At 36.9% G+C, this 27,193-nt stretch overlaps 1 protein-coding gene across 4 annotated transcripts in view; it reads left to right on the top strand.

Moving 5' to 3' along the window:
* The window catches only part of LOC131041127 (nucleolar complex-associated protein 2), an 80,569-nt gene that overhangs the window by 27,086 nt on the left and 26,290 nt on the right, over positions 1-27,193 (top strand). For all 4 annotated transcript variants that reach the window (XM_057974105.2, XM_057974106.2, XM_057974104.2 and 1 more), the window contains 8 exons: positions 4,353-4,461; positions 4,564-4,618; positions 4,769-4,866; positions 10,956-11,027; positions 11,189-11,734; positions 11,851-12,153; positions 20,442-20,771; positions 20,850-21,056. In XM_057974105.2, the coding sequence (XP_057830088.2) occupies positions 4,353-4,461; positions 4,564-4,618; positions 4,769-4,866; positions 10,956-11,027; positions 11,189-11,734; positions 11,851-12,153; positions 20,442-20,771; positions 20,850-21,056 (1,720 nt within the window). The remainder of the gene's footprint in view (positions 1-4,352; positions 4,462-4,563; positions 4,619-4,768; positions 4,867-10,955; positions 11,028-11,188; positions 11,735-11,850; positions 12,154-20,441; positions 20,772-20,849; positions 21,057-27,193) is intronic.

Here is a 27,193-nt window from a genome sequence, read left to right as displayed (position 1 = left end):
TACCAAATTATGCATTCTCAAAAAAAATGCACAACTGGATTTAATTCTAGAATTATAGTTTTAAAAACTGAAATTGTTTATTGTAAAGAACTACTTGTGGATCTCACTTTAGATATTTTGACATAGGTCAATTGTGGACAGCTATCTCCAACTACCAGATAGACCCAAATTGAAGCCAAACAGTTGTCGGTAGTTGAGATAGTGGTTGGATGGATAACTGAGAATTGAGTGGGCATGGGTTAAAGCTGCCATGCTTTTGGAAGGCAGACTGCAGCCCTTGCATGCAGTCAAAATCTTGGCCATCGATTCATATTGTAAATTCTATAAAAGGCAAAGGCCTTTCTTTTGTAAAGGGTTAGAGTTTTTTTTTAGATGGTTAGACTCTAGTTAGACTGTTAGATTATTGTTAGATTTTTAGGCAGTTAGGTTGTTAGATTTCAGTTAGAATAGGTTAGAGTTTTTGTAGAAGGTTAAATTTTAGGAGTAGCATAGAGATGTTGCAGAAATTGTTGTAATGGCAGCTGAAGCAAATATATGAACATTGAAATATGGTGTTTATTGTCTTTGTTTTCTTTTGTTTGCATGGTTTCTTTTAACATTTTAGATGGATCTTTCTGTTTTGGGTGTGCAGGTATTTGATGGATTCAGGCTCATACCATTGAGGATATACTGATTGTGTATCCTTTTGTATGGTTAACCTGAGCCTTTGATCGTGCTTAGTTCAATTGTAGGTGTTCGTCTGAGCTGCGCTAGAATTGGGTGCTTAGCCATGCTCCTGCAGTCTGAAAATTTTCCAAGTCCCCTTGAAGATTGCACCGTTTGTGCAAGGTTGTGAGCCATTCTGGCCAAGTAGGGATTGGTTATGTTGAATCCGTCTACCCGCATACCAGCCTGGTTAGTTTTAGGTCTCCTATCCCTTCCCCTTTGCTTTTTTATTTCCCAGTTCGAGAATTAGATACGGACCAGCTTGTTGCAAAACGTGAGGCCCCTTGTGCTCCCAACAAAACACATCGACCGTTGAGCTATCCTGTAGTCAAGGACTGACATTTGGAACCTTGAGGTTGTCCCCTTTGATCGATTAAAAGCAACCTTAGGGCTTCCTTATACAAGAGAGGATAGGATACTCGGCGATATCATTCTATTTTGCGTTGGCCGGATAGAGTTGCAGCAATGCGACTTTAGCCACATCAACACCCATCACATGCTGAATTGAAAAATCTGTTAACTTGTAATGCTTGGTCATCATAGCAAGTGCGTATCAATATGAATGAGCTCTAACGAACCATTTTACCATTGTCAAATTTTTTCACCCTTGTGTCTATTGTCTTGGCCATATAAAACAAGCTTATTGGTAATTATTACCTTTACTTGCCTCTTATCAAGCTCATATTGTGGAGGATGTAAATATATATTAATGATGTTGAATTTAATGTGCTAAAGTCTGAAAAAGCTTATTTTGATAAACAAATATTTTGTGCATTTCTTCTAAATGCTAGATATAATTTATAATCTTTAAGCTCTTATATTAACATTAGCAATTCCGTTGTCATTATAAATTAACTCTAGTAAACTAAACCTTTGCAACTTCATGTTTTGAAAAAAATAACACTACAATATTTTTGTAATTATACATATTATTATATCTATAAAGCTTTTATAATAATATAATAATTAGATTACATTATAGAATCTCATTAATTTTTTATTGCTTTTCGTGATTTTGATCTTTCTAGGTTTCCCCATTGGGCTCTTGTTTTCCATTGCATATTATTTTTAAAAGTAATTTGTGCTCAGCTTAATGATTGATCACAAAGTGTAATCCAAAACATGATACAATTGTTTTAAAATAGTTGTCAATTAGAAGCTTCATTTAAAATCTCTAAATGTTTGGGAGTCTCCCCATATGGGTTTTTGAGATGGGAACATTCTTCTGATATGTGAGATGATTACCAATGGCTAGGATACAAATGTCTTGGTAACTATGAGATAAGATTTCAGAACATAAATGTGTTATTAATTATTTTATTCTAGGTTTAATTGTGCCCACTTAAGGAGGGTTCATCATTAACATTTTAAACGTCTATCAAATACCAATGCATCCAAATGTCCATAATGTGACTTGACAATAGGATCTCCAATGAAACAAGCAAGAGACAAATTGTCGCACCATTTAGGGTAGCTTATTGAAGACATGGGGGTTGACTTGCTTCCTTAATATGGTTACACTGGACCTTAACTCAAGGTATCCCCATGGGGAAACATTATGATTTGCGTTGGTCTATGCATCACCATAAGTGTAACACCTACTTCTAGGTTTTCCCATGGCCACACAAGGGGTGCCTTGTCTTAGGATTTGAACTTGAGTTTCTATTGTGATTTCCTCATTCTTCATCACTATTCCAAAACTTGTTGGGCAAATTTTCGGTAGGTTTTTGGTCAACTCATAGAAGACATGAGGATGGACTTTGTTCCTTAATTTGGCTATATTGGACCTTACCTTAAGGTTCCTCATGGAAAAACATAGGCGTGGGCATTAGTCCATGCTTTGATATAAGTATTAACCCTATCTCTAGGTGTCCCGATGGCCACTACATAGGGTGCCCTGACCATGGGATTGAACTTGGCTTTATGGGGTGGAACTTTTCATTCTTCACCACTAATTCCATACCTGTTTTGCGAATTTGGGGTAAGTTTGGGGCAGCTTATAGAAGACATAGGGGTGGGCTTTATTCTTTTATATGGTTGCACTCTATCATACCTCAAGCTTCCCTAATGGCAAAACATGGGTTCTAGGTTTTGTCCATGCATTTTTTGAAGTGTGATCCCTACCTCTAGGTACCCCCATGGCCAAACAAACCACAAGGGTTGCTCCACTTGTAAAACTAAAATATGGATACAAGTGTAAACCTCCTCATTCCCCACCATTAGACTCAAATCTTTTGGATGTTAATGATTTAAAATTAATCATAAAATGCTATAAAAATTGAATTGGAAAACTAAATAAAGCCTATTAAAAGTTAAAACAAAGAAATCCTATAAATTCTACAAATTGTTTAAATTTAAAACTAAATAATAATCTAAAAGAAATAGGAAATTTTTGATTGAGCTTTTATTTTGTTTTCAAAGAGCTTTAGATGGTGCTTGCATATTTTATTTTTAAAGGGCTTTCCTTTAATAGCAAGTGTTTAGCTTGCCCCTCACTGCTGCTGAAGCTCCTATTGATCCTCTTGCTTCTACTGTTTTGGCCTCCTAGACTGAGGCCTCCACCCCTGGTTCTCCTATTCTGCAGCCTCGTTTTGCTCCTGCTGATCCTGCTTCTTGTGCTGCTGCGTTGCAGAAAGCTCCTGCTGTTTTGCTACAACAGCCTGCGGCTGCTACCATTGTGAATAGTTTCGATGCGGGGACCTCCCCGCCCGATCCTTCCTTTGAGGGTCGTAGTGACAGTATTGCCTAGACTATCGTTTGTCGTGGGCGGAAGAGGAAGTCTTCCCCTCTCCCCCAAACTCCTCTTTGTCAAGGCATGGGTGCTTCTTCCCTTCCTTGAGCTGGGTTTTGGGTTGTTGGCTTGATGGGACTTTCTTTTCGTCTGTTTTGTTGTGGAAGTGCCATTATGGCTAGTCTTTGTTTTTGTTCTTCGTAGTTTGCGATTAATGTGCTGTTAATGTGCTGCTACTGGTTATCTGATTTGCTTTATGCCCTCTGGGATGTTGTATTTGGGGACAGCACCCTTGTTTTGCTGCTCTTAATATCAAAAAGAAGTTTTTTAGCTTGCTTGCAAAAAAATGCGGCAAGAGAGCCATGATCTAACCATCACTAGAATTATTGTTGTTCTTTTCATCAAATAAAATAATCTTTATTAATTATTTTGAGCATTCATTAGTGTATGGATATGTATCTAACTGAAATATCTTTTTTTTTTTGTTCTGTTCAACTTGATTTTTCCCTTTTGTTATTTTACAAGTTAGGGAGCTGCTTGCAACTTGATTTTAAAAGTTAGGGAGGTGCTTGAAACTTATGTGTATGTGAATTTATATTATTATTCTACCAAATGGAGCATTTTTATTAAAAATTGATCCTTGATGTATTTGTTCTGGGCTAGCAAAGATTTACACCAAGGAATAGGTATACCGTATACAAACTTGTAGGACAGTCTTTTATAATTCATATTCATAAGATAGTGTTGCCTTAAATTTGTTAAGTTGTACTACATGCATGTTTATTCTCCTTACTTTATTATGGCTAGTATGCATTAACATGAACATATGCTATTTATGCCACGTTCCATTTCTTAAATATACTTTGGGCTTCAGAAGTTAAGATTTTTATATGATGCTTAAAATGTCATACTGCAGAAATTTGGGAGACATGAATGTGGATGAGCTAATGGAGGGTAACTTTATGGATAGCACAAGTACTGAAGACAAGGAACTTGTTTCCATTAATGATGACATGCATTCCAAGGTTTTATGGTTTGACACTGCCATGCTTGCTTGCTTACATAGTTTAGTCTGGTAATCTGCACGTTGGGACCATTTTGATGATGTTATTGCTTTGAGTATGCAGGATGGTAAAGATTATATTGATATTACACCTGATGGAGTTGAGGATGATTCTGAAGGTTTGATTATTTATTTTCTTATTTTCAAAATGGATAAATGGCCTGCCTTTTCTAAGTCTTTCAACGCTTAAATACAATGTATGTGATGTTTGGGGAAACAATTCCAAGTTTGGATCAGATTAATTTGTCAGGAAAATGATTTAACTGCAGACAAGGAGGAAGATGATAATACCCTGCCAGGTGAAAACAAGAAGCTTCTGTCTGAATCAAAGAAGCATAAGAGGCAGTTAGAGAGACTCAAAGAGAAGGTTAGATTTCTAATGTACCAGGGAATGCCTTACAAATGACCTTCATCAAGTTAGTATTAAATAATTGGACACAATTTGAAAAGTGGGAGAGTTGTTGAAAATTGTTTCTTCAAATTTTTAGGGAAGACGATTTGTGTGCCTAATCAATTTTAAATGGTAAATTTACTACTAGAAGTGGGGATTTTGTTGAAAATTGTTTCTTCAAATGTTTAGGGAAGATGATTTGCGTGCTTAATCAATTTTAAATGGTAAGTTTACTACTAGAAGTCCTGGCATGTGATCCTGTTTGATTTTATTGTAGTATTTGTGCAAATCATGACCTGATATTGCTTTACATTTCCAGGTCCTTTGAATTTCTTTTCTTTGAGAATAGATGTTGGATTTATCATGGACAACCAAAGTGATTCCGAGAATCTCATACCGTTCAAGCTCATTCATAACTTATCATTAGCATGAAGTCTTTAACTCCTATAAATTAGAAGTCGAAAGAATTTGCTCTATTTTATTCATTAAAATTTAAATCCAGCGACTTCTAACAAAAACCCTAAAATTTTTTAAAAGTCGCCTTTATATTTGTCTGTATGGTTGTTCCTATTCATCACATTGTCACTGTAACTTGACCTGAAGTCCGCCAAATGATTATTGCGGCATTTTAATAAGTTGCTTGGTTAGGGTTTACATATTTGGGCTTCTAGGGCTAATTGCTTTCTAGCACTGGTCTTAGAAAACATATATTTTTGGTTGTTGGAGTTCCTTTCAGCATTTCAGCACTCCTGATTAGCTAACAAAACTTTCTATACTTTTGAGTTCCACTGAAATAGTCTTGGTCATTTGAGGACATTTATATAATTTTAATCTTTTTTGGTGTTTGCGTCCCGCCCTTTGGTCCTTACATTGCGAGCCCTTTAACCTTCTGAACCTTTTCTAGCTTGTGGTTGTTATCTTGTGGTGAAATTCAATTTTCTCACAAAAGCAGCTTACAGACAAAGTGGCACATCCCAGTAATTTAAGGATTTGGTTTCACCCTAATACTCCTAACTTCTAATTTCTCCACTGGAAACTCCATGACCGGTGTATTCGAGAAAAGCTTTTGATTCCTTAATGGCTTCTTTTATTGGTTTATTAGATCACCGTATAAGATCTCCCTCTCTCTCTCTCTCACACACACACACACACATGTAGTTGTCTTGTTCTTTCCTTAAATATTACGTGTTGTGTTTTTTTTAAGCAGTGTTTTAAAACTCACCAAAAATTCACAGAAATTGTGAGGACTCCTGAGTTGTAGAGGGTGCCAAGTAGTTCTCCATTTACTTGCAGGCTAGGTGCAGGCCAGAACTTTTTGAGAGCACTTGTGAGTACTTGGTGAGTCTGTGCTGAAAATTTGCTCAACGCCAAGTGTTTCCGAGTTGATGAATGTTTTTATTTTTATAATTTGCTGAGTCTCTTCTAGTTACCTAGTCTGTATCAAAATTGGGTCTGCTGAATTTCTTCAAGTGAGTTTTAAAGTTTGTTTTTCAGCATATATGATGGAAACTTAATAGTGGAGGATATAATTATATGTTGCGAATGCTTCATGTATGAAACTAATATGGAGGATTTTTTTGATGCTAAGTGAGTTAGCATTTTATGGTATTTAAAGTTTATAGGATTCATAATTTATCTTCTGTATTATTGTGAAATGAATCAGTTTTAGGCAACAACTTGTTATGTCTTCCTGCGTATATTTTAAAGTAAACTATCTCCTGTTTCAAAACATTGAGGGGTTCAATGTCAGTACTGATAAAGTTTTGCAACTTCTTGATCTGATTCAGTGTTCTTTTTGCATTCAGTTAGTCGACTATAGATACTGAACTTCTTGTGCCTTTGGTGTGATACTTTGGATCTTTCCCTTGAAATTTTGTGAGGGGGTTGTGTTGATGTGTTTTTCATGCACATGCGAACATAGAATAAAATACCAAGGTATCTTATCCTCTCTTGAACAAAGTTATTCGAATGCTGAAGATTTGCCTAAGGATCAATCGAAATAACTCCAAGGTTCTGGTATGTAGGGTCCCTACGTGTGGATAAGCTCAATTTGGTCTGATGTGATTATGTTGGATTCACAAAGCGACTTACATTTGATCGCCTGAAGGCTTTGATATGCTGGATCTTGAGTCCTATCTACTAGCTGGGAGATTAAAAAAGCAAAAGATTGAGGGTTCAGGAAGTCTACTCTAAGACCTAGAATGCAAGAAGATAGATGAACGACTAGGTGGAGTCCTACTGGGCTAGGTCTCACTATCAAACTGAACAATTCGACACCAACTTAGTGCAATCTTCTAAGGGAATTTTGAAGATGTTCAAATCATCACCATCAAACGCTGATCACCATCCAAGTTAATGCATGAACAATGGATGTATAACAATTTGAAATTAAGCTCTTTAATGCCAGTTGACCATGCAAGGCACACTTACAATCAGTAAGAGGCTAGTGGTATGGACTAGGTGGATTCCACACGAGTGCATTCAACAATTTTTCTCCATTTAATCTAATTATCTACCATCAAACTTGAAGATCCAACAAGAAGCCATGCATATTGCAAGAAACAACACATTTCACCTTAACTTCAATGAAAAATGAGGTTTATTTACAATTTTGGGCAACAATCTCTTGCCTTCTCTTCGTACTTTACTCTAACTTCTATTCTATTTGCTATTCTATTTTACTTACTATTAGCTATTAACTATTAGCTATCCACTATTAACCTTTACAAATGAAGAGCCAAAGCTTTATATAGAGAGCTCTTTACATTTCAATGGCTCTGATTGATTTACAATCAATGGCTAGGATTTCAAGATGAAAACCCTAATTAGGGTTTGTTACAACAAACTCCTCTAGCCAATGATAAATTTACATTCAATGCATGAGAACGAATAGGAAATAGGGGTAGGTACATCGGAGTTTGTGCCTTCGCACATAAGCGTGATTCATCGAATCTGGACATGCTGATGTGGACCTTTCTGATTGGAGGAACAGTGACTGGGATGCCACCTTGTCTTGCGTTTGTGCTTGGTCAAGGAACGTTGTATCTCTTGATATTCAATGTGATGATGATGAGAAGCTAACTTTGATTAACTCTTCTGAAACTATCTGCTTCTTCAACGTACCGTTGCACTGACCTTTGTTGATCCTCCTTCGTCCTTGATGTACTTGATGAATGACGTACCTTTCCTTGACTCTCTTGTGCTTGATGCTCTTTGAAGTGCCTGTATGATCCTTCTTCTGATATCTTGTGATTTCTCTATGTGATACAATGAGGTCCTTGAGGATGGCTAGCTCCATTGCTTGCAATTGTTGATCATTCAAAGTCCTTTCAACTCAATAGCACTATGAGTCTTCCTCCATACATTTGAGGTGTCCTTGATGATGATGAAGCTTGAAGAGGTCGCCCCTGTCCGTGCCTAATCTCCTTCCAACTTGGTCTTGTAGAACTGCAAAACAAACAAAAGATGGTGTCAAGCACATATGATATATTCATCCTAACATGGTATTTATCACTTAAAACCATCAACAAGAAGGCGCTAGGATCAATTTCGTTCTGGACCCTTTGGAAGGTACATGACCTATAATGAAAATTCGCTCTGGACCCTTTGGAAGGACAAGACCTATAATGAAAATTCGCTCTGAACCCTTTGGAAGGACAGGACCTATAATGAAAATTCGCTCTAGACCCATAATGAAAATTCGCTCTAGACCCTTTGGAAGGACAGGACCTATAATGAAAATTCGCTCTAGACCCTTTGGAAGGACAAGACCTATAATGAAAATTCGCTCTCGACCCTTTGGAAGGACAAGACCTATAATGAAAATTCGCTCTGGATCCTTTGGAAGGACAAGACCTATAATGAAAATTCGCTTTGGACCCTTTGGAAGGACAGGACCTATAATGAAAATTCACTCTGGACCCTTTGGAACGACAGGACCTATAATGAAAATTCGCTCTGGACCCTTTGGAAGGACAGGACCTATAATGAAAATTCGCTCTGGACCCTTTGGAAGGGTCAGGAGTGAATTTGGCATTTTGCTCAATTTACCTCACATTTCTCATGATCTTGTCTTAGACTTGACCTTTGAATCCTTTTCCCACCATAACCAAGTCAATTTGTCCTCGCCTTGGCTCAAAATGAGATCAATTCAATGTCTTAGGTGAGATAGGAGGTCCCCTTGAAGGATTTTGCTTTGGACCCTTTGGAAGGGTCAGGAGCAAATTTGAGGGATTAGGCTTGGACATCAATCAAACATTCAAACTTCACCTTCACTCACGCTGCCTTGGCCTTAGGACATGCTAGCAAATCACCTTAAGGGGGCACCTGGTTCAAAAGATGGATTAAAGACCAGCCTTACTCATTTCGCTTAGGTACCTTTGAGAGGTACAAGACCCTCTAGGAAGTTCGCTCCTGTACCTTTGGAAGGGTCAAGAGCGAATTTGAGGTTTTCACTCAAATTCCTCATTGTCCAAGATCAAAAGCTCATTTAAATTCATCTCCAAGTCATCAACACTCTTCCAATCACTATGGGGCAAGGCTTATGGTCTAAACTTAGGCGTAAGAGAGGACCCTAAGAAATTCGCTCCTGTACCCTTGGAAGGTACATGACCCTAAGAGGAATTCGCTCTGGACCCTTTGGAAGGGTCAGGAGCGAAATTTGACAAAGTTGCTCAATTCCTCCATACTTCATCATTTAACTTGGCTTAATTTTACTCCAAAGGCACGTATTAAGAGAGCCAAAGGGAGCTTAGGAAGAATTCGCTCCTGTACCCTTGGAAGGGTCAGGAGCGAATTTGACAATTAAGTTCAAATTCTCGGCTCTTTGACAAATTTTCAAGTTTAGCTCTCATGGTCTATGATCAAAATTTGCTCGAATTAGTGCCGAAGGTAAAATCTAAGTTCATTTCTCCTTAGTTGATGCTTTGAAGCAGGAGTTTAGCTTGATTGAAAGGCAAAAGAGAGGTCCTGACAACACTCTGACTCAAATGATTCACACCTTCATTCACATCCTCGACCTGACTCAATGGCATAGGTTTCAAAAGGCAAGACTCCTAGCATGATACAATGACTTCCACAAATTCAATCAAGACTCAACCCTAGAAACAAGTCTTAGGCCTAACCAAGGGGAGGGTTTCAAAAAGTAAATCCAAATTCACTTGCTACTCATTTTACTCACTTTAGCCCAAAGAGACCATCCTATCCCAATGAGCTCTCTAGAAATTCTCCAATGCAAAGATCAATAGCCAAGAAGCTAAAAGACTAAGCCAAGAAGACTAACCTAGAAAGCAAAAAAGGAGGAGGGTCCCCATTTGCAATGGGGCGATGTGTGAATATGTCACAACAGGTTGAAAGCTATATATTTTGGCAAATAAGGATCTTCATATTCCCCAAAACTCAAGTATTTAACAAGTCCATAGCAGGATTGGAATGGTACAACTATTGGAGGGTTTACACTGACCTATGGCTGCTTTGGTAGAGCTTTAGCAGTCTGAACAGATGCTCAATGATAAGTGTTTGTACCATTGACCTATGGCTGCTTTGGTAGAGCTGTAGCAGTCTGAACAGATGCTCAATGATAAGTGTTTGTACCATTGATTCACTCTTGATTACACTAACATAACGACATAAGCTTGTATGCATGATTTTACAATTTATAGTTTTCAAAAAGTGAATTGTTTTAAGCATTAAAAAGTCAATCCAACTTTTGCTTGTGTGTGTATCTCCACATTAGGCATGCCATAATATTATTTCCTCATACATCCTGCTTCCAAGTATATTGTTAAACCCTATGAAGTTATGTTTTTTGCAGAATATTACGACCTTGCTATTGGCAATTGTTTTTTATTTTATATTCCTCAAGTATTAAAAAGTGTAGCAGATTTTATATTTTATGTAGATTTCTGTTCAGTCTGTCATATACATTTTGGCCTATTTATAGCTTGCAAACTATACAGTACAGTTAAAGAAAATGCTATTGTATGTTTCATTCTTTGCACGTCAAATAGATTTGGAGCAGTCTTGGTTCATCACTAATTACATTTTAAATCTTTACTCTCTGGCAGGATCCTGAGTTCTTCGAGTTCTTGAAAGATCATGACAAGGAACTTCTTCAGTTTAGTGATGAAGATAATGATGTGTGTGAACATTTACTTTCGGAAAAATTATTTCTTTCTGTTTCTTTCTTGTCTTATTGTTGATTAGTCATGTATTTGTTTTTCTTATTTGTCTGTAAAGCTAAAAAGCTTTATATCTTGGTCTTTGTAAGACTATTATGAGATTTGGTGGATGCATATAGGAATTTGAAGAAGATGACAAAAGTGAGGATGAAGAATTAGCAATGCCCGGCGAAGAACAAATGAATGACATGAAAGATTTTAAACAGCTGTCAAGGAAGATCATTACAACCACAATTGTAGATGGTTGGTGTAAATCAATAGTAGAGGATCAAAGTTTGGGTGCTCTTCGCTCACTTATGCAAGCTTTTCGAACAGCATGCCATTATGGTGATAGTGATACAGATGATTCTGGTCCAAACCTAGGAGTGATGACAAGTAATGTATTTAATAAGATTATGGTTTTTGTTCTTACTGAAGTTGATGGCATATTCAGAAAATTGTTGGGAATTTCTAGCTCTGGTGGAAAGAAGGACACCATATTAGAATTGAAACAAACAAGACGATGGGCGAAAATTGGGTCTCTCGTCAAATCATATCTCAGTAATTCTCTGCATGTGCTAAATCAAATGACTGACAATCGGATGATTTCATTCACAATTCGCCGCCTTAGATCATCAATTATATTTTTGGCTGTCTTTCCAACTCTATTACGTAAGTATGTGAAGGTAGGACATTCAAGCAGTTTATATATGATTAAGTAAAATGATTCTCATTGTAAGAAGTGAAATTCAAATAATTGCTACTTAGATTTCAATATCATTCAAATTTGTTCCATTCACAGGCTGCATTGCATTTCTGGGGTAGTGGAGAAGGAGCTCTCTCTGTTGTCTCATTTTTATTTATTCGTGACATGGCTGTACGGATGGGTTCAGATTGTCTTGAAGCCTGTTTGAAAGGTATATATAAAGCTTATGTTGCAAACTGCAAGTTTGTTAATTCAGCAAGGTTGCAGCAAATTCAGTTTCTCGGAAACTGTGTGGTTGAGCTGTATGGGGTAGACTTAGCTAGTGCATACCAGCATGCATTTGTATTCATTCGACAATTGGCAATGATTTTAAGGAATGCCATTACTATGAAGACTAAGGTAAGTACATTGTTTGAGATTCTGTGGTACTAGGCTTATTGCATCAAAGATGAAATGAAAGATTCGTTTATGTGCACGAGGTAGAATATTCTGCTCATTTGGTAACTTGTTTTGCTTTTATGGAGTATTATTTCTGATCTGAAAATTGTATTAAGAAAAGTCAGCCTTTCTATTGAAGGAGACATAATTTACCATCTTATTTAACTTTTTTCTGTGCATTGAACTTGGATGAATATGTATCTATGTAAATTGGGAATACATCCACTGTGTTTTTAACCTTGTCTTGCACCAGAAACATATCTAGGAGATGGGGATGGGTAGGAAACATCCCTCAGCTATTCCCTACCCTAAAAAATTTGAAACATTTCCATACATTGCAAAACTGCATGGACATGGTAGGGACAGCTAGGGGATGCCCAGGCACCCCCAGACTATCTTGGGAATGGCTAGCTGGCCCCTACAGCCAAACCCTAAAAAGAACAAATAAAGTTTAGAAAAACACAAAAATGAGAAAATAAGGGGAAGACGCAGGGACCTTTACAATAACTGTCAACCTAAAACAAAGACACAAACAACCAAAAACAAAAAGGAACTTCAAATGCAGTGGTTTGCTTTCGTCAATCTTCAGAGTCCAACATTTAGCAAAATAGAAGTGAGGTCAAATAGCACTACATTAGCTCAAGTTGACTTTATTGGATGGTAGGGATGCAATAGAGTTGAGGATGCTTGCCACTCGCCACATACAAATTCATTAGTACAGATACAGATACAAATTCATCAGTCAAGTTCCTCTGTTGCAGACAGGAATTGGTACATATACAAATTCATTAGTCAAGAGGAATAAATTTGCTTCTCTATGAGTGGAGAAGTTGGTGGCCACACATGGTGCCTTGCCACTAGAGAATTGATAACCTCTAGCTACATCATGGGATGTTGATCCCAAAGAGGCCATACAGATTGATGAAGAGCAGGCACATGAGGGATTGGTTGGGGGTTCTATTGCATGAGGCAGCTCCTCATATTGGCAGTGACTTAGATTCAGAGTCTAATTTTCATTTAGCCTTAGGTGTAGATGAGATAGAGGCAGATCAGCAGCACATCTAGTTGTCTACATTTTATCATTTTGTACTTGTAGCCTTACAGCCTTTCCATTTTGTTATATGTGTAGTTTGATAATGAAAACTCAAATGATTATACATTGAAATGTTGTTAACTTGTATGTTGACTCATGTATACTCTCAATTCAGCTCAATGTTTCATAATATGGTTATATGATAAATATGGTGAATGCCTTCTCATATGAATATTTAAAATTTTAGTGAATGCCTTATCGTATGAATATTTTAAATTTCTTATGTTTTTAAGTTTTCTCTTTTTAAAACTGCAGTCCCCTGGCATCCCTTAAAAATGGACACCCGTAAATCAGTCTTAGAAATCATCCCCCTGACCCCTGTCATGCTGGAAGTTTGGTTGAACATAATGAATATATATGGTTTCCCTTTCAGGTCTAGTAGATGCTTTTAATAGTATAGCTATCTCCATCTCTGCTGTGTCTAAAAATTAAATATGTTATTCATTCTCCTTTGATGGGAATTTTAGGAGACTCGAGCTGTTTCTGAGGAAAAAAAATCATGTCATAAAACCTGCCGAATTACAACAATTAAGAGATTTTTTGGTTCAATTTGAAATCCCTGCCCTCTACCATGCAGTTCTGTGAAGTCATGAACCTTTGTAAATCATATTCTGATGTATATTAAAATTATGGAATGCCCTACATGCATATTAATGTTCAGTTGGGTACATTTGTAAATCATATTCTAATGTATATTAATGTTAAATTGAGTATGTAAGACTGCAAACAGGGTTTGCCAGAATCTGGAGGTCATTCTAGCATCCCTATCTAATATTATCTTTTCCAGTGCTTCGTGTAGTCTAAATATTTCTTGAACAAATTTATAGGCTATAATGGGTGCTCCATCTGTTAGGTTTCTTGGTATAAACTATAAAGTGGGCTACTTTGGTAAGCCTATCAACCACTACCAATATAGCATTATGTCTGTTTCTCGACATGGGCAATCCTTGGACAAAATCCATATTGATTGTCTGCCATTTCCATTCTGGGACAGCGTTGGGTTGTAACAAACTTGCCGGATGTTGATGCTCTGCTTTAACCCTTTTACATTCTAAACAATTGGCTACAAATCTTGTGGCATCCTTTTTCATACCCTTCTAAAAATATAGAGGTTTAATGTCGGCTAAGAGTTTAGTAACTCTTGGATGTCCTGAGTATGGTGCTGAGTGCACCTTTTTCCATGCTAGGTTTCTTACTTAGTTCTAGGGATTTAGGCACATACATTCTGCCTTGATACCCTAGTAAATCATCGGATTCAATTCGGAAACCCTCATAGCTTGGGTCTTGAGGATTAATTTGTAGGGCTTCTTTTACCTGCTGGTAATATTTGTCATCCTCTAATTGTTGAAGCACCCGGTTCTTGAAATCTGTATGAACTGCAGTAATAGCATTTATATGACGTCGACAGCTCAAAGCATTTGCCACTCGATTTTACTTTGATATAACTGATCTCAAAATCATAGTCGAAAATTAATTCCAAATATCGCCTCTGTCGCGTATTAAGATTTGGTTGGGTGAAAATGTATTTTAACCCCTGATAATCAATTCGAAGTTCAAAAGGTTTTCCTAAAAGGTAGTGATGCCACATTTGTAAAGCATGCACTATTGCATCATGTGGCATCTAATTCTGCTCATAATTCTTGAGTTTTCGGGACTCATAAGCTATCACTTGCCCATTTTGCATTAGGACTCCACCTAGTCCTTCTCTAGATGCATTGGTTACCACCATAAAATGTCCCTTTGGATCTGGCACTTTTAGAATCGGTACCATGGCCAGTCTTTCTTTGAGGAGTTCAAAAGCTTTCTAGCACCTTTCGGTCTTTTCAAACCTTTTTCCTTTTCTTTGAAGTGATATTATGGGATAAGCTATGTGCGAGAAATTCATTACGAACTTCCTATAGTAACCTACCAAGCCCATAAAGCTTCTTACTTCTTGTACGTTTCTAGGGGTTGGCCATTCTGAAATAGTCTTTATCTTAGCTGGATCCACAACTATACCCTTAGCAGAGATAATATGCCCTAGATTTTGCACCTCTTTCTGAAAGAAAGTGCATTTGGACATCTTTCCATACAATTTGTTCTCGTAGAGACATTGTAGGATTGTTTGCAAGTGTTGTAGATGCTCTTCCTCATTCCTAGAGTATATCAAATTATCATCTAAGAACACTAGTACAAACTTGTCGAGGCAATCATGGAATATGCTATTCATCAGGTTCATGAATGCGGTTGGGGCGTTGGTAAGTCCAAATGGTAACACGGTGAACTTGTAATGTCCATAGTGAGTTCTAAAGGCCATTTTGTGAACATCCTCCTCTCTAAGCCTAAACTGATGATACCCTAATCGTAGATCTATTTTGGAAAATACTGCGGCTCCATGCATTTGATTGAACATATCATCAATGCATGGCAAGGAGTACTTGTTTCTGATGGTTAATTTATTCAACATCCTGTAGTCAATGCAAAGGCAAAGGGTACCATCCTCCTTCTTAACAAATATTACTGGTGCCCCCCATGGTGATACACAAGGTCTAATTAATCCCTTATTCAATAATTCTTGTAATTGCGCTTTCAACTCCATGAGTTCAACAATTGTCATTCAGTATGGGGCTTTTGATACTAGCGCTGCTCTTGACATTAACTCAATAGAGAAATCGAATACTCTCTTGGGTGGTAACCCGGGTAGTTCTTCAAGAAACACGTCTTGATAATTTCGAAGATAGGGATATCTATCTTCAAAAGATTTCTTTGGTCTTCCTCTCTCCCGATGCTCTTCTTCATTATGATAACTTGTCTCATAAATCATCATATCATCGTGGAATTTGATTTCATCGGATTCGTTTATTTTTTCCATTTTAACTGCAAATATTTGACAACCCTTCTTTTCGCTTCGCTTTTGTTGGATACCAGAGAGTTGTCGCAGTTTGACTTCCTGTCAAGTACCTTGCAAAAACACCTTGTTCCCTAGGTCATCTAAGCTCTCTATCGTTTTATCATAACAGTCAACCCTAGCTTGGTGCTTTCCTAACCAGTTTTCATCCCTAGGATAATATCATACTTGCCTAAGGGTGCTACCGTGCTACGTATAGGTCAACTTCTGTTGTGAAGCTAGGAAGTTCAACCTTAGCCTCAAATAGACATTGCTCTACTCGAGTTCTTGATTGGTTGGCATATTCTACAGTCCAAGATTTAGCCATGAAACCAACTCTTTTTGGAAATTTACTCAGTATCCTAAGAGAAATAACATTTTTTGTGTCTCCCGTATCTATAAGCATTGTTACGGGGTTCCCATAGAGCATACCTGGAGTCTCGATTGGAGTGAACTGATATTCTACCTGCCAGTTGTCTACTGCTGCATGTATCCTCTGTTGAAATGCTGCTTGTTGAGGCGGCAAAGGGTTCTTTGGGGCTGCCCTCCCTGAGTTTTTGTCGGGCATTGATTAGCATAGTATTCACCTCCACATGTATAACACCCCCAGGAGGTCCTTTCTTCTCCGTCCCTCTGTTAATTGCCTCACTGTCCTTTCTGGAATTATTGAACTGTTTTCGATCTCCTCTGGATTCTTGATGACTTCCCTTGAACCCCTTACCACTCTTACTGTTAAATTCATACCTATCTCCCTTCTTTTTAAAAGTTTGGGAGGATCGAAGCCGTTTGACCTTCTTGTTTATGTCTCTGATAGAGTCATCTTTTTCAAGCTTTTGCTCGTCTGATAGCCTTCTCTTAGGCTTCATCCATTGTGGTTGGTGCCAGGACATCAACTGATCCTCCTATATGGTTATTGAAACCCATGATGGATTTTCTAATCCTGTATTTTTCATCAGTCTAGAATTAGGGTACATATTTGAGTAATCGGGTAAACTTCTCCCAGTATGCATTTATGGAGAGTTCCCCTTGTCTTGGATATTGGAAATCTGTTAGTTTCTGCTAAAAAAGGAGCTGTGGCAGCCATCTTTGCCTAAAGACCTCCACAAACCTATCCCAGGTTACATCAGCTGACCTTAGGTCTAATCCGGCCTTCTTGTTTTCCCACCAACCAGTCGTTTCTCCTTTTGGTTGGTAGGCTCCCCAAATAGCTTTCATGTTTTTTGTATAATCATGGATCTCATTTTTTTTTCCATTTCAGTCAACCATGCCTTGGCAGCGCCTCCTGCCACTGAGTATGGGATTATTCTCCCCTTTGTTCACTTTGACGAGTGTGTACTTGTTTACTAAAGCTGTCTCTGTACTGAGACTCGTTCCTCATTTCTGTTTTTAGTTTAGCCCTCTGCTCTCTGCTCCAGATTTCGGAGCCTGGTCTGGGTATCTTGCATCATAAGAAGAAGTCTATCTAACTTAGCCACTATAGTCTTTGGTGGACCAGATTCTCCACCGCTTTCTTGCATCTTGGTCATTCTATTATTGCTTTAGGTGCTTGTTATTTAAACATTTGTTTAATCTCAAGATTACTTTAACAATTTATCTAATATTGATAATTGATACAAGAGGTACAGCACAACAAATTTTTTAGGTTAGAAACCAAAATGAAGCATTTTGGTTTGAATAGGAGAATATGTGTGTGTGTGTGTTTGTGCTACATGACAATTAGCACAAATATATATATATACATATGTATAAGAATATAAGAATTTAATATTCTGCGTATACATAGTCAGTTATGTATTTGTTTGGTTACATTCAATGTATCAAATGGACCATACTTAAGTATAAAAGATATAAAATTATATAAGTGCTACAAGCCAAGTAACTATGTGAATGAGTAATCATTTAAATAAGGCGCCAAGTTCATGAAGTGTACTATTGGCTGTGAAGTCGATTTGTTGTATTCAAACAGCATACAAATAAACTTGAGTGAATGCCACTGCCTCCTTATTATTGAGGAATTGGTTTAACTCATTATGAGGATAAAAGAATCTGGTGAAAGGATTGGAAATTTCTGGGAAATGAAATGAAACTGTTGGAAATGCATCGAAATTGTTATAACCACTTTGTTATAGAATGAAACTTTTAATTTTGAAATCCGTATGTTATATACGGAAAAGGGAAGCCTTGTAAAAGAACTCGGCTCTCAGAATACAATTTTAAGCTCTTATTTTCTACTCACCAAAAGTAAAGCTTAAGTAATAAACAGCAGAAGAAAAACAAAGGCTAGCAAAGGAAGTTTAACTTCAGGATTGGGCTAGGAAGGCAAAATTCTTTGCCAGGTTACGAACCATTAAATTGTGTTATGCTTTATGAAAATTGAAAAGAATTAAACTATAATGAGCAATATTTTAAGAAATGCTTTCATTTACAGAGTCGATGATTACTTTTTAAGCACATATCATTACTTACTGCTTATTGCATGAAGATGAATATCTGAGCAAACCGTAGCTGAGTTGTTAAGCTAAATTGCTAAGTTAAGTAAATGTACCATGATAAGAACTTAGATAAGTTTATAAAGAAGTTTCAATAGAAATGAACTGACATGAACATTTATAAGCATTTTCAAATTGTGGTATCAAACACATCATTTAACTTAGAATTTCCTAAGGAAAGGAAACCTGGAATGCAATCAACATCTTTATACTGAGATGAAAAGCGGAGGCTCGTTTGGAAGCTAGAGAAATTATAACAAAGATAAACCTGGAAAAGCGTAGCTATGTTTAGAACCAAGAATCATACACACCCAAACTGATTCTTATAACAAAATAAGGGATTTAACTAACAAAAAGCAGATTTCAGAACTGAAATTCTAAGAAAGATTTAGCATAGAGTTCAATGACTGCTGCAAATAAGTATACATTCTGACTTGATGAAATCTTGGAACAGTATACAGATGGAAACATAACTTTAGTGAAGTTTTAGACTAGAATCACATACTTGTGAATTTGCTAGAGCAGGTTTCCTAGCTCGTGTGCACAAGTATGAAGCCAACAAAAAACAACAACTAATAATTAACAAAAAAATGTAAACGTATCTCATTGAGAATGGTAGATGACAATGTTCTTATAACAACAAAGTGTGCTTTTAGATTGTCTTAGTTAGAAGCACAAATTTAGAGCTCAGTAAGTCTCAAGTTCAAGTCAGTATGCACTTAGCATTAGAGACAATCTTGAGGGGTTGAAAGACCAACACCATCATTGATCTAGCCGAGTAGGGTGGTGAGCAATGACTACACACTTTAATCGTGTTGCAAACATGTAAAACCTTTGGCCAAGGTGATGCTATGATAAGCAAGTGTTAGTTAGTTTATATGGTCCGTATATACAACCCAGTCAGAGGTCATACTAGTTAGGAGTTGCCTATGGTGTGTGATCGATTAGGGTTGTGTAGGGTCAAAACACCCATCTCAGATTGCATTGTATCTATCATCTATTTATACCTAGCGAAGGGTTGGGCCCTTCCAGTCGGAAGAGGCACAGGGGACTGTTAATTTTGTGGTTGGGCGGAAAATCACCCTGATGATACTTTCCCTCTTTATCAGAATGCACTGATACTTAAAGTGATACTTAAAGATTCAAAATGGAATCCAAAATCAGTAAACCCTAAACTACTCTTGTGCTAATTTATAATGTTGTTATTGATAGTTTAGTTCTTAATCTGTTTTAAACATATGTAATCATTCATGGATAGTTGTAGATATTACTTTCTTTAAGAAAAGTTAAATTTTCATTTCCTTATGTTTGCAAAAAAAAAAAAGTTGTAGCTATTTTTCTCAAGTTCTATTAAGTTAGTTTGCATTATTCTCTTGCTATAGAAGTAGCTTGTTAGAGAAACACACCAATTTGCAAAGTAAAACACTCAACACACACAACACAAACAGAAAAGAAAGGTATCTCTTTGTGGGTGATGCAAGATTGCTCGATCCTAGATGCTTCTGCACTACAATCATAAGGTCAACACAAGATTAGTATTAGACAATAAAACCTACAAATTTACGGCTCATATAAGTATATTCAAACAGACACATATATATGAACAAAGCAAGAAAACTATATAACAAACTTTTCACTGTTAAGGAAGCAAAGAATGGGACTGAAATTTACACTGTTGTTTCTTGAAATTCTTTCAAATGTTTTTGATGAATTATAAAAAAATTTCCTTTTTAAATTGTAATTTCCAGATTTAGATATTGTCTTATTTGCAAATCTTGATTATATGATTGGATATGTCCAGGAAGCATTCAAGCAAGTTTATTGCTGGAAGTTCATATGTTGCCTTGAACTTTGGGTAAAGGTGCTTTGTAGATATACAGGGAAGGATGATCTTCAGCCATTGGCATATCCAGTAGCTCAGATAATTAGTGGAGTTGCCCGATTAGTACCCACTGCTCGTTACTTTCCATTGAGAGTGCAGTGCACAAAAATGTTGAACAGGCTTGGCTTTGCCACAGAGACATATATTCATGTTGCTTCTCTTGTTTTGGATATGCTAGAGTTCAAAGAATTAAATAGGCCACCTACTGGAGGAGTTGGGAAAGCGGTTGACTTTTCGACAATCTTGAAGGTCAGTATCTCCTTAGTTGATATCTTGTTTTTGTTTTGCACTGCTACTTGTAAAAATGACTAAATATTGCTGCAACAGGTTCCAAAACCAACCCTTAAAACACGTGCTTTCCAAGAGGAGTGTGTTTTTTCTGTGCTTGAACATCTAGCTGAACATTTGACTCAGTGGAGTTATTCTGTATCTTTCCCTGAGTTAGCATTTATTCCGCTTGTTCGTTTGCGACAATTCAACAAATATACCAAAGTTGACAGGTTCCGTCGACAAGTAAAGCAACTGATAGAGCAGGTTGTGGTGTTTGGAATCATTTTATAATTCATGTGATTTGGTCATTCAGCATAGCTTGTTTTGATCATGGATATAGTTTGCTTTTTTCTTATGAACAAAAGTAATTTGTATTGATTTGTAAAAGTATTCTATACAAAATTGTTGTATGTCATCCTAGGAATCTTATGCATAGTTGATGACAAAAACCCTTGATAATTAATGCACATCATATTCTGCAGGCCAGAGTTGTCCTTGGCCATGGAATCCTCAATCACTTTTTCCCATTGTCGTCAGCTTATATTAATATACAATCAAATTCTGTATTAACAATTAAACAAGAGCAACGTGTAAATCCTTTTGAATTTCGAAGTTGGGGCAGCAAATAACATTATTCAGCTCCAGGAGGTCATCCTATGCTGGCCGTACCTTCTTGGTGACATCAACAGGGTTAAAAAAAATATTCAGCAGCAATATGGGTCTGAATATTGTAGGAAATTCATTGTTAGTGGTAGGAATCAATAAATAAGTGGTTTTATCAGACTTTCTCAGTCAGATTTGAACAGTATGAGCAATTCTTTGAGGATTAGAGGGCAAATTCAGTGATTTCTCCTGAGAGCCTGTTAGAACTTGTAGCAGTTTTAATTACTTCTTCAATAAAAGGGTTTGATAATTATAGTGGATGCTAATAGACCTTATTGGAGGAGCTGTTGCAACCTGAACGCCCCCTATAATGCCATTTTTGTGAGATCTCTCAATTAAAAAGCACTATCTAGGCTAGGCGATTGGACTCCTGGTATGAAAATTGTCTTTTTGTGGAGAAATAAGCTTTATAATTGTAATTATAATTTGCTGTTGTAAATTTCAGAATTCTAATAATTATTTTCAGTCCATTTATTTCCTTGTATCTTGCATTCATTATTCATTCAAGGCAAAAAAACACAAAACAATCATAAAACATCAAAACAAAACAAAAATCAGCAAAAACCTCTTTCGCTGTTCAAAGACAAATATTGGAAACAAATCAGCAGTCTGACTCAGATTGACAGTTCAGGATATTACATCCTACTTTGGCTGCAATCATCGAATTTCAGGAGTTTGGTCAGAAATTCAGTGTTGGGAATACTTTTGGGATTAAGGGCCAGTTTTTGACTTGTGTTCTAACACCAAATTTGAAGGGGTTCTCACAACTTCAGTTTGGGATTGCTTTGATTTTGATTAAAAGAGATGCTTAAATTTGCCTAGAGAGTGTTGTTTATAACTAGGTAAGAGGGTTCGGATTGCCCTAAGGCAACATCCGAACCCATATAGGACTGGGTCCTATCCTAAAAGGGTGACGTGCCCCCAAGACAGGACCAGCCCCATAACTCCACGCCACATATGTACCACGCCACACTAAATTAACTTGGCACCAAAATGCATATATTCTATCAAGGCCGACTTGGGGTTATATGGGTTAAATGCTCATATAAGTAAAGATCAATTGCAAAACACAAAACACACATTCATTATTCATTTGACCCTATGCGAAATATATCTCTGCCAGTTGCGAGTTAAGGAGGAAGAAATATATGTCTGCCATTGTGAGTTAAGGAGGAATAAACATATGTCTGCCATTGCAAGCTAAAGGAAGTATATTAGATCTGCCATCACAGCGAAATACCTCAGTTACATCAGTGAACTACCTCTGCCAATTAAAGTGTGAAATTCATTCATGTGAAGAGCGAACTGGTGTGAAGGAGGGCAAACTGAAGTTGCAGTCAATCAAAGAACAGACTTCATGCATTACCAACCTAGGGTTTGGACCTGATTTCTGTTTGAAGGGTTAAAGGTGCAGATGTGACTCCTTGATGCTTGTGAAAGTGCAGTCTTGTGGAAGACATTATCAAACACCTTCAAGTACTTGAGATAAGTGTTGTAACTCTCATATGAACATAATTCATAATCAGATCTGAGGATCTTTTGGCTGGGTTTTTCCTCCTAGGAGGTTTTCCCAGGGTAACCTTGTCTTGTGTTTATTTGTTCCTTTCTTTGTTATGCTTAAATCTGGAAAATAACAAACCCTTCATCTAATCAATTTAATTAGTAATTAAATTCTGATTTTCTGAGTTTAGATTAATCTGAAAGTGCTAAAATTAACAGACACCACATGGAATGTCACTTTGAAACTTTGGCCTAAGACTGTTGTAAATGGAATCTCTGGGTGCAGCTCGAATGGAGAATTTTCTGTTTTGAAATGGTGCATAAGCTGCAAACTCGGTGTATGGAAAACATTTAGGAATAACACTTATTCGTGATCTGGCTGCAAGTACTGAGTTTGTTGTTGAAGTAGCATGACATTGTCATGAAATTCGGTACTAGGAACACCTTTTGGATTAAGCCTATTCCTGATATGTGTGCTATCACCGAGTTTGGGGAGAGAAAACTTAAGTCAAGGGGCAGAATTCGGTGCTAGGAAGTCCTGTAAGACTTGAGGCTTAATCCAAATTTTAATGCCACCACCAATTTTTGGTCCTTGAAAGTTGGTCATAGCAGCATTTTGGAATTCCTAAAGTTCTTCCCAATACCAAGTTTGGGGAGGTCATGGGGCTAAATTCAGTACTAGGATAGGTTTTAGGAACTAAGCCTTGTTCCCATTCAGAGTGCAAACACTAAATTTGGAGTTGAATTGGTCAAAAGCTCGGTGATAGGAAACTTTATAGGAATAAGAGTTTATTCTTGATGTGATTGCAACCATCAAATTTTGAGGTGTTTTGGTTAGAAATTCGGAGTTGAATTGGTCAAAAGCTTGGTGATAGGAAACTTTATAGGAATAAGAGTTTATTCTTGATCTGATTGCAACCATCAAATTTTGAGGTGTTTTGGTTAGAAATTCGGCGTTGGGAATGTTTTTAGGAATAAGATTAATCTGGTTTTGTATCCCACCATTGAATATGGATAGAAACATATACTTCGCAGAATTTTGAAATTCCTAAAATCCTACTTACCACCGAATTCGGGGAGGATGAAGTTTGACTTTTGCAGTTTTTAGGAATCAGATTGAGGTTTTCCCACAATCTCTCCCATCTCCAAGTTGTTCCTTATTTCTGAAAGCTAGCCCCTCTAAAGCAAACTAAGCTAAAGACAAAAAGACACCTGATCTAAAGCTGAAAGCATGAAATGTAAGCTAAGAACAGAAAACCAATCTACTCTAAACAAGAAAGCAAAACTAAACTAAATATGTACAAGGAAAGGTTGACTGAGCAAACTATGGACTATCCATGTGAACCCCTGACCCAAGATGACTTCTCAAAATATGCAACATTAATAGGGTAAAGGGCATAGTCCTAAGTGTGGCAGATTCGTCTTTATACTTTGAAAGAAAAATTTTCAGTGGGCCCCTCTCATGCTCAACCAGGACATCAGGCAATATCAACAATTGAGGTAATTCATTGGGTCTATGATTGATCCATATGCAGGTTGTTTTCCCTAAACATCCATAATCAAATTGATAAGATTCAGACTTAACAGAAGCAGGGAAAGAGACAACCTGACGTATTTGACTCATGCAACAAATCATGTTTACCATTCGCCGTGTCATGTGGTAAGAGATCTTCAGTAGCTTCAGTAGGTCACAACTGGTGGTGCAACATTCCGCTTGCATTTGGCATATGTAAATCAACTTTGTATTCATCAGTGAGTTGTGCATACTGAAAATCAAATTCAAGGTTGAACTCGGGAGCATGAAATATCTCATCCATTTGGGTGTCATCATATTGCATGAACTATGAATCTTTATTTATTTTTGTAATCATATCCTCAAACACCAGGGCCTCACTGATAAATATCATCTTAGGGTGCTCCTCTAACTTAATCTCAATATCTTCAGCGATTTCTCCTTCCTGAAAAGCAGGCAGATCTAAATGCCTATCAACAATGTCTTCTTTTTTCAGTTCCTCAAAATGACTGTCCTCCTTATGAATCAATGAAGCATTGAATAATGATGGATCTGGACAATCATCTAAGTCATTCCATTCTTCTTTAGATTTTTGGCTGTTCTCAATGTTAACAAGAGTAATTTGGTCACTCTCTCCCATGAATCTCAAAATTTCTATACTTGGAATGACCTGAAGCTCTTCATCTGCCTCTTGTTGTAGGGATGAATGGTTACCAAACGATATCTTCCATTTGGATAGGTGATAAATGCTCATTTGAATCCTCATTTAGGACCGCTTCATTATGGGAAGTATGGAAATCACCTCCTTGTTCTTGAAATGATGAAGCATCAAATGTATGATAACCCTTTATGCCATCTACTACGTTGTCATTCTCATTTCCTTGATGATGCTCTTCTCAAGTATCCATGGTTTGTAGAATCCCAAGCCTTGATGTTTCCATACATTGATCTTTACTTGCTACCATCTCATTTGCTTGGATATCTTCAATTGTTTCCTCTACTCTCAATTCAGCACACTCTTTTTTAGGTGCAAGGAACACAAAGCTATCATTCACTGCTACACATTGATCATCAAGCACATCTGTACCATCTTGTGATTCATACTTTTCATCATTGGAAGATGTTGTGATACACTCTTCTTTTGTTCTTCTATACTTGTCAGCTGGCAGATGTGCACTCCAAATTTTGTCACTGATGCACTCATCTGGTGACTCTGGCAATCCAAACTGGTATCTAACTTGATTAACAACCTTTAGACACAATGAACAAGTAAATTCTGAATGAGATTTGTTGTGAATCCTGCACTAATGAATCAACAAATTTTTTTCTAAGCATAATCCATTCTCAAGACTCAATTGATTTTCGATCATTTCTTTGAACTTTTTGAATTCATCATTGCATTGCGAAGCATTGAAATTATCAGGTTTGCTTAGCTATATCCCAAATGAATATTTTTCCTTGTAGTGCTAGCTCAACAATTGACAAGAATGTCAACAATGTAACTCATCATGTTCTGTTGTGTCTTGGATTCTACAATTTCTTGTAGATGTGAATTCAGACAAATTCCTAGGATACAACTGTGCATTCAATCTCCTATGAAGCTAAGAAATATCAGCCTGGGGACTATTTCTAAAAGTGGTTGCTCCCACATTGACTCCGAATTTTTGTATTTTGTATTTTTGGGGTATTTTCTGGTTTTTCACTTTTTTATTTTATTTTTCAACTTGAAAGAGATTTGACATATCTCTGATTTGGCTTTTGAAAGCTCATACTACACTTAGCTTGCTACAAATTCGAATGCCCTCCTTCTAGCGCCAATTCCGATGATGGGGAAGTTTGCACTTCTGTCAACACAGAATAAAATACACAAAGTATATCCTATTCTCTCTTGAATAAGGAAACCTTGTATGCTTTCTGACTGTCCAAACAAGATAACCTCAAGGTTTTGGATGGTAGGTCTTGACTGTGCTTAGGATAACTTAGTGATGATGTGATTTGTTGGTAATCACAAAGGAAATTACACATTTGACAAGCTGGTTTGCATCTGATATGGCGATCTACTTGATGCTTCACTTCTTAAACTGATTTAAATAAAGAGAAAAAGATAGGGCTCAAAGAATCTAGGGACGATGATAGTAATGGCTAATGCTACAGATAGACAGATTTGACATAAACTGATTCCTGCTTAACTAGAGATAAACTCACAACGCCACAAAAATAGTGCAGTCTCCAAAGGAAAATAATATATTTTCAGATCATGAACATACATGGAGTACCCAGTTCTGGCGCAACTCAAACGAGCATCCACAGTTGAACTAATAGCAATAATAGGCTCAGATTAACAACGCACAGGAACACACAATCAGCTAATTTGATGAAATACCCTCACACTTCACCATTAAAATCATTGAACTTTAACTAATTTGATGAAAGAAACCATGCAAACAGGAGAAGGCAACTGGCAAAACACCATACTTCAATGCTTTATTCATTTGCTTCAACTGCCAGTACAACAATCTATGCTCAACAACTTCTACTCTACTTTTAATTCTACTTGCTGTTTGTTGCTACCTCTAATCTAATTCTAATTCTAATTTCTAATCCTTACAATGAGAGAGGCACTGGCCTTTTATAGATATTACATTTTACATCAACGGCTAGGATTTAATCCATTCAAATGGGCTCTATAATGAATGCTTCATAAGGCACAATCCTTGTTGAAGGT

Source organism: Cryptomeria japonica, chromosome 5, assembly GCF_030272615.1.
Source record: "Cryptomeria japonica chromosome 5, Sugi_1.0, whole genome shotgun sequence".
In the NCBI taxonomy this organism is placed as follows: domain Eukaryota; kingdom Viridiplantae; phylum Streptophyta; class Pinopsida; order Cupressales; family Cupressaceae; genus Cryptomeria; species Cryptomeria japonica.
Note: the sequence above shows the minus strand (reverse complement) of the source record. Positions and strands in the feature narration are given on the sequence as shown.